The sequence below is a fragment of the Halichoerus grypus genome, chromosome 4 (assembly GCF_964656455.1).
Source record: "Halichoerus grypus chromosome 4, mHalGry1.hap1.1, whole genome shotgun sequence".
NCBI classification, from domain to species: Eukaryota; Metazoa; Chordata; class Mammalia; order Carnivora; family Phocidae; genus Halichoerus; species Halichoerus grypus.
This window is the reverse complement of record NC_135715.1, coordinates 193,363,974-193,376,425: the sequence shown is the minus strand read 5'-3', so window position 1 is coordinate 193,376,425 and position 12,452 is coordinate 193,363,974. Positions and strand designations below refer to the sequence as shown.

General features: G+C 52.5%; 2 protein-coding genes across 4 annotated transcripts in view; both read right to left on the bottom strand.

Moving 5' to 3' along the window:
- The window catches only part of FARP2 (FERM, ARH/RhoGEF and pleckstrin domain protein 2), a 117,307-nt gene that overhangs the window by 22,919 nt on the left and 81,936 nt on the right, over window positions 1-12,452 (bottom strand). For all 3 annotated transcript variants that reach the window (XM_036081844.2, XM_036081849.2, XM_036081848.2), the window contains exon 14: window positions 1,382-1,560. In XM_036081844.2, the coding sequence (XP_035937737.1) occupies window positions 1,382-1,560 (179 nt within the window). The remainder of the gene's footprint in view (window positions 1-1,381; window positions 1,561-12,452) is intronic.
- On the bottom strand, window positions 7,452-12,449 carry LOC144381676 (uncharacterized). The gene is made up of 2 exons (XM_078071607.1): window positions 8,119-12,449; window positions 7,452-7,515 (listed from the first exon to the last, which is right to left on the bottom strand). The coding sequence occupies exon 1, from the start codon at window positions 12,048-12,050 to the stop codon at window positions 11,511-11,513; it is 540 nt and encodes a 179-aa protein (XP_077927733.1). The 5' UTR covers window positions 12,051-12,449; the 3' UTR covers window positions 7,452-7,515; window positions 8,119-11,510.

The window sequence follows — 12,452 nt, the reverse complement described above, 5'->3', positions numbered from 1 at the left end:
TGGTGACCCTCTGGTGTTTCAAATCATTACCCTACAGAACCACCGAAAGGACTGTTTTTCGTAGTAAAGTACAAGTTAAAATTTAGTTTTCTATACAGCTTTCTAGCCATTTTGTTTTTGCACTAAAGCAACAATAAGCTAAATAGATGGTCATTAGGTTTCCAAAGTAAATAAATAAAAACATCCTCAACCCAATTGTCTTGCTGCCAAATACAGCGCCCGAGGGACGACCTCTGCCAGCCAGCTCAGTGAGGATGGACGCCTGAGGGGTGGGGGCTGCACGCCCTGCACGTGCAGCCGGGGTCCTGGGACCCCCGCCCTCGCCGGGCCACCTCACATGACAGCATGCCCTCCGGCTCAGGGTCTGCCCTCTCTGAAGTGGGGCCCAGGAAGGAGTGTGTGCTCAGAGGGCTCAGCAGTCCTCCCATGGTTGACCCCACCTCTCAGGGAAGCTCATGTGTCCCACACACAGTGGCCCTTGGCTTGACTCACTCTCTTTGGCCACTTCAGGATGAAACCCATGGCATGACAGGGCGTTCTCCTCTGTCACGAGGAGCCTGTGAGGCGGGGTCCCACCCACTGTGGCCCTCTTGTTCCTCAGGGACCCCCCTCGCTTCCGTGCAGGGGGACAGATGCCCCCTGGGTTGCCACAGTCCACAGCCCAGTTTTTCAACCACTCTCTTTCCCAAACCTCCAAATGCCTGGCCCCTTTGTCCTTTCTGGTGTGCCCTCCCACCGAGCTGCCTTCCCCGGGCTGCCTTATCTGCGTCGCCAGCACTCAGGCAGGAGGCACGGGCCAGGAGAACGGGGACGACCACGCGGCAGGTGCTGCTGCCTCCGGCCAACACCTCTTCCTCGAGCTCGGGCGCTCCCACCTGCCAGCCTCCCAGTGTGCGCCCTCACTCCTGTCCTGTGGCATCGCCTCAACTTTCTACCACAGTCACACACACCTCACACACCCCCTGCTACAACACTCCCCAGTGTGGACCCCCCCACCCAACCCGCACCCTCTCTCAGAACCCACTCACCCACGAGCCCAACGAGATGGGGTCCCTGGTCACCCTCCCTTAGCACCCAAGCCTTCTCCTCCCAAACACGATTGTTCAAGAAGAGTGCCCAACAAGGGAGGGAGGGCAGGAGGCTGAGGGCTCCCCCAAGGCCTGGCCATTCCCCCCCACATCCCCACTTGAATCCATAGGTGCCAGGAACTGCCACTAAATGAATAAGGAAGGGAGCTGAGAAGTCCCAGGTGAGGTGCGGCTCCCAGGACAGATTTCCCTGGCGGAGACAGCACACCCCGCGCAGAGCCTGCCCTGCCCGCTCAGGCGTCCCTGCAAACCAGGCCCACGAGCAGCAAGCCGTCTGCTGGGGCAGTGCCCACCTTGTGCTTCAGCTCCTCCTCGCCGTCCATCCTGGCTCCGCCAGCGTCGCTAAGGGCAGGGCTCAGGAGGGGGCACAAGCCCTGCCCAGCTGGGCCCAGAGTCACCTGAGACGCAGGGCTCAGGCTCAGTGGGCTCTTCCGGGTGGAGGGAGAAGGCTGAGGACTCTCCATGGAAAGGCCTGGAATTGAACGGGGCAGGGGATGGAGCAAGAAATGAGAAAGGGCCGCCACGCTGGCCAGACACCAATTCTTACCGCGCTTTAGCCAACATTAGCCTAATGCTACGACCAGGCGTCTTCTGGGAGGTGTGTAAACAAAGCCTCCATCACACGCAATTCTCGATGTGACATAAAGTAAGATGAAAACAGGTTGGCGCTGGCCAATCCAATTTCAGAGACCAACCACAGGCGGTTGGGACACCCAAGGCTCAGTGTGTCCGGGGGTTTTCCTCTGCTGTACACAAGACGCGACCGTGATAAAAATAAGCAGCACAGTGTGCAAAGCAGAAGGCGTGATCTGAGAGGGGCACTTTCCCTGCACATTCAGTGGAAGGCAGATTGTGGAGGCTGGACCTGAGGGGTCAAAGCGGGGCTAACATATCTGAAAAACAAAAGTGTGATTTAAGGACACACTTGTCACTCATTAAAAAAAAAAAAAAACGGGATCATGTAAACTTACCATACTGTTTTCTACTTTGAATTTTTAACGAACAAGGATTTCGTATTGGTTTTCTAGAATTACACCACAAAGCCAATACTGTTTTTCTTCTTAAAACACAGTTTGCTTTTAACTAGGCAGAAGTCCAAATTTTGGCCTAGTTCTAAGGCGGCTGCTGATGAGGCGTACTCCGTCACATGCTTTGTACTAAAGGAATTATCAAGAGTTAAGTCTATGCTTTTCTGTGGGAAATCAGTAATTGTTCAATGCCAAGTTTTAAAGATAACTTTATAGCAGAGTTTTATCCAAGAAATTAACTGGCTTAGAAGCTATTTATAATGGAAATTTACCTTAGGTTTACAAACGCAGAGCCGTTCTAACACTGCAACTACCACGGTTTCTGACCGCGACTGAGCGAGCGTGCAGAGTGCTGGCACAGAAGTAGCTGGACCGGGACCCCTGGCGCCTCCCCTCCACCCACCACCGGCTTCAGAGCACGATCGTCTTACACCCTAGTCAGACTTCAAACACAGTCGCCTACAGTGACGGTTTGGAACACCCAAACTTGGCTTATTTGGCCTAAAGCACGTACACGTGCAGGCAGGCAGGTTAGCTCGGAGGAGTTCCCCGGAGGACACTGCTGTGCCGAGCGCCGGCTCACCGGGCGGGCATGGGCACCGGCGCCAGCGACCCCGCAGCGTGGCCAGTGGGCTGCAGGGAGGGTCCTTGTTTTCACATTGACAAATCTGGAGCTCTGGAAGGCTGCAGTGTGCAGTCAGGGGTCCCACCCAGGGGCTTCTGGGGGTGAGCCAGCAGTGCTAGGACGACAGAGCTTTCCTGCGGGATTTCTCACCACTGCACAGGGTGAAAGTATGAGCAGACACTCACCGACAGTGAAAACCTGGACGTTAAGAGTATGACATTATTAACAACCAGTTTATTAGAATTTGCTTTTATTATACATTTATGCTAAGCAACCTTAAAATCACATGGAATTCCTTTGTCTCCCCTGCCCCACACGGCGTGCAGGAGCCCAGGGCTCTGCTGGTCCCTGCAGCGTGGAGGACTCCCTACGTGGGGAAGGGGTGGGTACTTCAAACCCCTTTTTGTCCTGAATAGGCCCAGAATTGTGCAGAGATGTTTTTACACGTGGAGAATTCAGAAAAAAAGTCCAGAAGCTACTAGCAACAGGTCTTATTTTTCAATTGTACCAAAGCAGGCAACCCGATGTTTACACTTACTGGTTATGAAAATAAGCTAAGTTCACTGTTCCAATCTGTCCCCCAGTGCCCCACACAGTGCCTCCCCTGAAGACGGGCAGTCCTACTGCAAGTTAATAGTGGACGGTTTCCCAAAAATTGGCTGCCAACTTGACTTTATGTTAAAAGCAGAAGGTGGAGCTCGAGGAGGTGGTCTCCACTGAAGCGTTGGGAACGGGTTCCACGGGCCGTGGGGCTGGCAAATAGGCTGTGGCCGGTGCGGGCTCATCGGGCCATCGAATTAGAGAATGCAGCTTCCGATAAATGGCCCCTTGGTGATGAACTTGTGAAAGGAGCTAACCCTTCAGGATAGACTCTCATTTGGAATAAACTATTGTGCTTCTAGGGAGGTTCAAAGTTCATAGGTTCAAAGGTTCATATCATCTTTGATATGATCACTGCAGACACTTCCAAAAATCATTAACTCATAATTTAATGAATAGATTAAAAAGTACCACAAACTGCCATTAAACATTTGTTTTTATTAAATCTGTCAGCTACAGCAAAACATTATAAATCATATCTACTTCATATTATGTAAACACAGACCCTACCAAAGTAAATCTGTGGGGAGATGTGATTTCAAGCAAGCGCACAAGCATGCAGCCCGTCCACGCTCGAGGCTGTTCAGAGCGTGCACCCACGGCTCCGTGCCCTATCCTGTGAGGGTCAGCCTTAACACCACGTGGGTGAAGTCTGCACGGAGAACGCAGGCATGGGCCGCGGCTCTGCAGCTGTGCGCTCCTGGGGAGGCAGAAGTCAGAGGTGCTGAGGCCGGCGTGTGGTTGCGGTGGTGAGTGTGCAAGGCCACTGATGTTAGAAGCTCCCTGCCGCAGAAAACCCTGTCAACACGGACAGTGCACACCAGAATCCAGGTCTTAGGATTTTTAAAATGCTAAACATCGTTTTAGATACCACGGAATACATTTAGCCTTAACTGCCATGGAAAGAATCTTAAATATTTGTAAGAACAGACTCCTGTGTCCAAGGTCCTCTACCAAAAAATCGCAAGGATATTTTTCTGAATTACGGGAGTCCCTACCATCGAATCCACTTAGACACAAAGGTGGTGCTCTACGTCCCACTGCAGTATCGAGAATGACCGATTCCTTTACCTGTGGTTGAGGAATTTTTGGAAATTCTTCAATTTCCAACATCAAATTATTTGAAATTGATAGACACAAATGGTAGTTATGTTCTACTAAACTCCACATTCCTGCTGGAGGGGGTCCACACCTTCCAACCCGGGGTTCAAGACAGGCTCTGCGCCCAAAGGGGCAAGTCAGAAGGTTTGATCATCTTCAAGGACTCACATTTAAAACATTCCAAACTGTCAACAGTAAGCAATTCTGACAGGTGATTTTATTTTTAAAAGTTTCTAAGTATTTGTCTTATAATTTTTGAAATGTCATTTTAAAAAGCACAGTATTATCCTTCTACGTTCACCTTCACTTTATTCACCTAACTGGGTGGTGAAAGATCAATATCACAGAGCAAAATTTAAGCTTATTTTCATTTCATACCATTAAATTCTTTTTCAAAACTCTGTAATAAATAATCTTGAAAATTTTGCCCGAGGTGGAAGAAGAATCAGCTTTGGTTTGGAAAATTCAAGGTCAAGTCTGAAGGTTAACATGATACTCTGAACATGATAGTCTGAAGTAAGATCTAGAAACTCCCTCTTTGGCTAGAACAATGGGTCGTTAATTCTATAAAAGGAAAAAGCTAAACTGTACCAAGAAGCCAGGTAAATGTGAGCTTAACAACTTAGCAGAAAACTACATCTGGCTCCACTTTTGGACTAGGATGTCACGAGTCACTTTTACCCAAAATCTGGCTCAAAAATAAAAGCGGGAGGAAGAAGAATGGCTGGTACGCAGGGTGGTGTACTAGTTCCTCTGTTTCTGCAGGCCTCCTCTGCCTCATCTCTGCCACTTGCCAAATGGCAGAGCAGGGTCTGACCTGGGCCATACCCTCTCCAGGGCGCTGTGGGGGGGAGGCTCACCCATGGCCACACCCACAAGGCTGTGAGCAGGTGCCTGGCACACAGGGGCCTCGGGGTGTGGGGGCGGCTGTGGTGACCCGAAGTTCAGAGGGTGACGTCAACACACATGGTGCCCCCAGGAAGCATTTTCAGTCTTTCCTTGTTAAGGAATAAACAAGACTCTTTCCTTGTTAAGGAAAATATGTGTTCTAGCCTACAACAGTCACGCTTTGGGCCGTCTGTCCAGATCAGCACCTGCAGGTGCGGAGTCCCCCGCACACGTGCATGTGGGTTCTAATAGAGGACGAATCTTGTCTACAGGTCTTCGGAACTAGTGGAGCAACGGGGGCAAGGTACCCCAAATAAACCACCCCAAGAAACTGAAGAATCTGCAGGTGATGCTCGACAGGAAAGAAACGTAGTCTGGGTTAAAAGAATTAAAAAGTAAGAGTCATCCAGTTTTTACCCTCGTCATCAGTCAACCCAGAGATGGGATGGAAAAAAGAATGCTTCTGAGCAGTTTCTTGAAATCTGGGTTTGTTAATGAAATACCTCTTTGGGGAATCACTCATGTCACCACTTTACCGCAAGCAGGGGCACCGGGCAGGGAGCAGGGCCTGCGTGTCGTGGGAGGGAACAGACGTGCCCGTGACGCACGGCCCCCCAAGTGGGGAAGAGGCCGCCGCAGAGGGTTCTGGGCGGTTTGTGCTGCAGCATCCTGCTCTGGGGTGCGTCAGGGCACAGACTCCGAGCCCCGGGAGGAGCTCACTGCCAGGTGCCTCCTGCCCTGGCTGCCCTGCGTGCTGGGCACCGTGGATCCCCGGGGAAGACCAGCACCCGCTCCCAGGTGCCTGTGTTGCCCAGAGCGGCCAGAGAGGCCCGGTACCTGCCCCCTCAGGGCTGGCAGCAGCCACTGACCAGGAGGTGGGGGCAGTACCCCCTACGCTCCAAGGCCTGAGTGGGGCTGGAGAAGTGTGGAGGCAGCAAACGCTTGTGTTGGCCAAGTGGGAAACTCAAGTTCAGAACTGGGGTAAAGACCTGGTCAGAATGTGAGCAGCTGCTACGCTCTGGGTCGGAGATTTGACAGGGTGGATGCTAGCTGACGGGGAAGGAGGGCAACAGTGTTCTCACCTTCAGAATTAAGAAGCCAACAGCAAGTGTTTTATGTGCACTACGACCTAAGGACCACATTTATCCCCAACACTGCAAACAGCACCGCCTCGGGCCACTACCTCAGAGGCACGGTGGGGGGCCAGAGCAGCAGAACACGGCCCCCAAGTCCGCGCCTGCACGCTGGCCGCACCTGTCGGGCCTGAGCGGACAGCCCCGAGCGAGCGCTAACACCGTGGACACGCACAGCACCTTCCACAGGGACGTCACCGTCCACACCTGAAGTAAGACCGTCTGTAGGGCGTCACGGTGCCTATTTGTTGCTCAGAAGCCTATGAGGTGAAAGAGGCGTCAGTGAAGAGGTTGTAAAAACAGTATGTAGCTGTTTTAGGGATTCATTTAATATGTGAGACAATCTTTAATATATGTAAATTGAAACTATAAACGAGAGGGAAAGGAAGCTAAAAACTCCATTAAAAGTTCATAGTAAACATTTCCTTATTTTATTGAATAAACAATTAAATTCTGAATTAGTACATATCTGAGAATTTATATGGCAATTTCAGTGGAAAACAAATTTTCTAAGTACCACAGACCAGGCGACATCACTGTTTTCTGCAGAGAATGAATAAATTAAGTGCGTAAGGAAGCGCTAGTTCCTTTTCTCCACAGTTCCTAGGGGCGGGTAGAGCCCCGGGACACCTCGGGCTCAGCCACGGCATGGAGGGGGGCCAACGCGGCCACCTGCACCCCAGCTGTGACAAGCTCCGTAACTTCAGGACAAAGGCCAAAGCAAAACCCCGGCAGAGTGACCCTATGGTCCTGAAAACCCATACTAAAATTCTCAACTGTAAGCACCCGAGAGAATGTTCACATTTTCGTCTGTGATGTAATTGTTCTAGAAATGGATTTCTTTGTGATGTTCCATGAACCGGGCAGGAGTAAGCGTACCTTGAAGACTACAGGTGCTGGCATCGAATGTCACACGGGGACACGGCTCGTGTGCTGTGTGGGTACCACGTGACCCCAGCCACAGCGTGAGGGGTGTTCACGGCGACTCCTGCAGGGCTGCCCGTGGTGCAGAGCTTGTACCGAGAACCAAACGTGGCGTGATTCAAAAAGGACTTTGTGAACAACAAAGAGGGGAATGACTTAGCCAACGGATCTACAGGTTTCCCCCTCAACTGTTTGATGTCTCACTTTTATTGTCCATCCATCTACCGTTACTACTATTTTAAAAATGTGTTAACTGTCACAAGGATGAAAGGGAAAGCATGGGAAACACAGTCACTGGGGCTGTGAGGAGGCTGTAGGGGGGCAGGTGGCAGCCAGACTCACAGGGGGCACCGCTCACGACCAGACTTGTCCAGTCACTGTCGTGCAGCCGACACCACATTACTACTGTGGGTCGGTCACACGATTACACTGTGCTAAATGGAAAGAGGAGTCCCAACCTAATTCCATACTTAAGAGAATTCCTCCGGAGTACAGGAGAGGTACACGTCCGTACCTGTGACTTAAGAAGTTATGCAGCACACGCCATTACCTGTTTGAGTGCGGTCAACCTTATGAAGCTGAAACTTTACTGTTAATTAGACTTTAGATACTCATATATTGGCTTACATAAAATACCTGGACTTTGGAAACTTCAGTCCAAAAACAGACTTGATAACTAATACAAATAACTGGTCTGCCTAGAGCAGGTGTACCCTGCGAGGCGGACTCACCGGGGGCACTGGGCACTGTCCGTGGCAGGGCTGCTGTCACCTGTGGCCCCAAGGCTCCTGGCCGTGGCGGGGCTGGCAGGCGCCCCTCCTGTCAGAGGTGAGGCCTGCGTCTGGCCAAGGAGAGCAGCACGTTCAAGGAGAAAACCGTCAGCACTCTCAGGCACTTTTCAACTACACATTCTCAGCAAACTGGCTCCTGATTTTGCATATCTCACTCGGATACGAATATTCATCCTATAACCCGGGTGTACGGAACCACACTCCCAAGAGGGCAGCACTGCATAACAAGAGGGCTTCCAAGAGGGCTTCCGAAGAAAAGGCAATTGTGGTCAATAGCCGTAAGCAAACAAAAGAAAGACCCACCCAATGCTGCTTCAGGAAGTGATGACCCTCGATCTGAACTGCTCCAGATATTTTAGTATTTATGGTAAACCATCTCTTACTAAGACAAGACAGAATGTCGCTGCCTAAACTGCCTGCTGTTTGCAGCGGGGAGCGTCCTTCAGGCTGACCTTCCCTGGGCTCTAAAGAATTCCCTCCCAGTGGGGGGTTACAGTTCACCCAGAGGCAAGAGGGGAGGGAGGCTGAACGGTGGGCGCCTCCAAGGAGAGCCCCAATTGGTTTCTAAGGAACTGGCTTCCCTAGAAAGGGAAACCTGCAAACTTAAACATATTAAGAACACTCTGGAAAAGAAAAGCTTGTACAAACATCTCCAGACGAATCTGAACGTAACACCTGCCCCGGTGGTGCCCACAGATCGTCTGGGGCGCTGGGCTTGTGTCAGAGCTGTGCTGCCCCGCGCTGCTCCATGTGGAGGCCCCGGCCACGTCGGGGCTGTGGGGCGATGGCAAGTGTGGGGGAGGGTGTGTGCTCTGAGGTCCACGCAGCTCTGGGTCCCGCCTCCAGGGAAGCAGGGGAGGGGCAGACAGGCGGCGGCACAGGCAGGGAGGTGAGTGGGGACCAGGGGCCTGGCTTCTCCCACAAGTCACTGGCACAAAGTGGGGGTCTTCTCAACAAGACGAGATGGGAAGAGTGGTCACGGCCACGTGCAGTGAGCAGATTGTGTTTGGAGCCCAATTTGAACAAACTGGGTATTAACAGGCACTTCAGGCCACGGGGCCAATTCAAGTATATCCTGGTATCAGAGGACAGCAAGGGCTACTGATCCTATCTCTGTGGTATCATGTGGGGAGGTGTCCTCGTGCTCCAGAGGTGCACGCAGTTCTGAGGGCAGCTATCAACGTCAGGGCCCACGTGGAAGTACTACAGCACCAAACGCAGAGAAGAAGGAAAAGGAGGGAGGCCATGAGCAGGGTCCAACTCCGGCAACGCTGACTGGGGGGCGGCAGGGGTGTGTTTAGTCCCCGTTCTGCTTTTGCATATTTTGCAAACTTTCTAAATAAAAAGCTAAAAAATCAACTCCAGAAAATGAAGTTTCATTGAGGAAACAACACCCCTTTTCAGGAAGCCCTGGCAGAAGCTGGCGGAGAGAAGCATTTCCTCGAATCTCCAGGACGAGAGAGTGGCGAGGCGCCTGCCGCCGTCCGCAGCCCTGGCCGTGCCGGGGCTGAAGGCCTGGCTCAAACCCACACCCGTGGGGCCTGCTGCCCAGACACTTACCACAAAACAGGACAGCGCAGGTCGGCTGAGGGCAACACCCCAGGACATTCATTAGAAGACAGGGAGCCCTCCTGACGACTAAGGTCCAGGAAAAGCATTCCACACGTAACAGATAGTAACTCCCCATCGCACAGATCCAAGGTCTGCTGTTTGAGTGACACCAAGGGGAAAACAAAGTGTCTGGAACATTCCACCTCGTGGTTCCCAACTGTCCTGCCTACTGCCCTTCCACCCAGGCTGCGACATCTCTTCACAGACACTAGCCAGCCGACACGACGCCGTGCCACAACGCCTCCACACTGCGTGGGGGCAGGCCCAGGGATAAGGGGTGGGCACGTGCCAAGCGCCAGTCCCGCAGACCACAGTCATGACCCTGCGGCGTAGGTTTAAGGCGGCTACAGACACAGAAAATCTGTATGTTCAACAGAAGGCCTCTGCTGGTGTTCAATCATACTGATGACAAAAGAAAGACTGTGCCCCCGCAACAGAGAGCGGGCTACTTGGTGTGTGCTCACGTGCCCCCAAGGCAGAGAACTCCAGGGCCTGCACAGGAACAGAGGGGAGGCCTGAAGTTACCAAGGAACACCGAAGAAACCTGGCCTTTAACATGGCATTGCTCTACTAGCTGAGACCACAAGGAATAAGCTACCGAAACCGAAAAAACAAAACCCAATCTGTGGACTGATTTGACAAAGTCAACAGTGTCCGTCCGCATTTCCCCTCTGACGTGCACAGATGGACACAGCCGGTGCTGTGGGCAGCCGCCCTGACTTCACGGTGGCACAGGTTCCAGCCCTGGCAGTGTGCCCGCGGGCTGGGCACGGCCACCTCAGCCTGTCTGCTCATGTGATCTTTCCCACGGCCTCAGAAATAGACACCGTCCATGATGGGGCTTGTTAAAAACAGCTGGGGACTGTCTACCACACACCACCTCACCAGATGGAAACAACATTCCCATACCAAGAATGAACATCTAAGCCCTTGACCTGTGCAGAGCTCCTGGGGTGCCGATTTTTAGTGAACGACCCGATCCCTGGGTCTGAAGGAGATAGCACTGGTGAGAGCTTGCACGCCAACCCTCGGGCAGATTTGTGTGTCCGGTTCTGCTTTTTTCTACAACCAAATATCTTATATTCCTATTAAGCTAGATAGAAGAAAACAGTTCAAACTTACACTGCATTTAAACCAAAGCTTCTCTAAGCCCCCTCACTAAACACAGCACTGCTTCTGGATGAAGCCTTAGGCACAGAGTGTGCCCCGGGCAGTGCCAGGGACCCCGCCACGTGCAGCTGGAGAGCCCAGCAGGATCTGGGCTCTGCAGGGCTTACTCGAGCTTTCGTGCGGTGGCTGGACAAATCAAACAAAACCTCCATCCTAACGAAGCATGAGCAGCTTCATCTTAAAAAGCAGCTGTCGGCATAAAACACATATTCCATTAAAGGCCAATGTGAATCAGAACTGTGTAACATTCAACACGTATAGCACCAGTTTTTAGTTGAACCAAAGCATATGCCAGAAAAATAAAGCTGTAAAGACTAACTGATCAGTCCCTAGCCGGAAATACTTATCTATCTTAAGCCTTTTAACATCATTCTAAGGAAAAGTTTTATCCTTTGAGATTCAAAACAGAATAATCAATCAGAGGATTAGGAAAAAGAGGACTCTCTAGCCATGAACACAGAATCCCTTCCTCTGTCTAAAAGCGAACAATCTGAGCTCTCACTGCACTTGAGTGTGTGGCTGGGTCATCCTGCAAGGGAGCCCAGGACTGGTCAAGATGGGTTTTTATCTATCCGCTCTCCTGGAGTCAAATCCTTTATGCTCTGCAAATCGAAAATGACTCTCTCTCCACTTGTCTGTGCAAAAGGGCTGCTGAAGAAAAGGCTCACGTCTAGGGGGGCCCCAGCCTCAGCGCCCCAGGAATCTGTGTCTGTGTTGCTGGAGTCCTCAGCTGTGGTGGGTGGGTAGCTGAGCTGCTCTAACTGGTCGATGATGTCCGAGAGCTGGAAGGCTGAGCTGGCCTCGGAGCGGACCGAGCAGGCTGGGAAGTTGGCCATGGAGCTGGCCTCAGACTGATTGGCCGAGCTGGGGGTACGCACAGACAAGCCGCCGTGAAGTGGCAAGTTGCTGAGAGAGCTGTTCTCGGACTGGTTGTTCCTCAGCGAGCTGGTCTCCGAGGGGCTCAGCAGGCTCTGCATCAGGCTGGCTTGTGCCTTCACCTCAAACAGCTCGGAGGTGTCCGAGGGGTGCACATCGCCGCCAAAGCCACCCTCTCCCTCCAATGCAAAGCCGTGCTCTATGTGCACGAGCATGGCCTCAGTGGGGTACCTGTCTGGGCTGGATGGGGCGGAGCCGGGGTGAGCACAGGAAGGGGCCTGCGGGCCTGATGCACAGTAAGGGAAGGAAAAGGCCTCTGAGCCTCCAGCAAAGAAGGAGATGTCTGCCGGGTCATCGTCTATGAACTCTTCAGACACCTGCAGCCGGGTGTTTGTCAATGTGAAAACAGGCCCCCCTGCACTATCCTGCCGGCCGTGCGGATGCTCCCCCTCGGGGGGGGCTGGGCCCACGATGAAGCCACCGCCACCCCCACGGTCGCTTCTACCAGCGGCTCTGCGCTCCCTGCCAGCACCCCCTGCCCCCGGGTCTACGGTGGTGCCGCGACTCTGCCCCACAGGACGGCCGGGGCTACAACTCCTGACAACATGACAAAACCC

Coding starts and splice junctions, on each gene's coding strand:
- LOC144381676 (XM_078071607.1), bottom strand. CDS start 12,050: ATGCTCGTGCACATAGAGCACGGCTTTGCATTGGAGGGAGAGGGTGGC.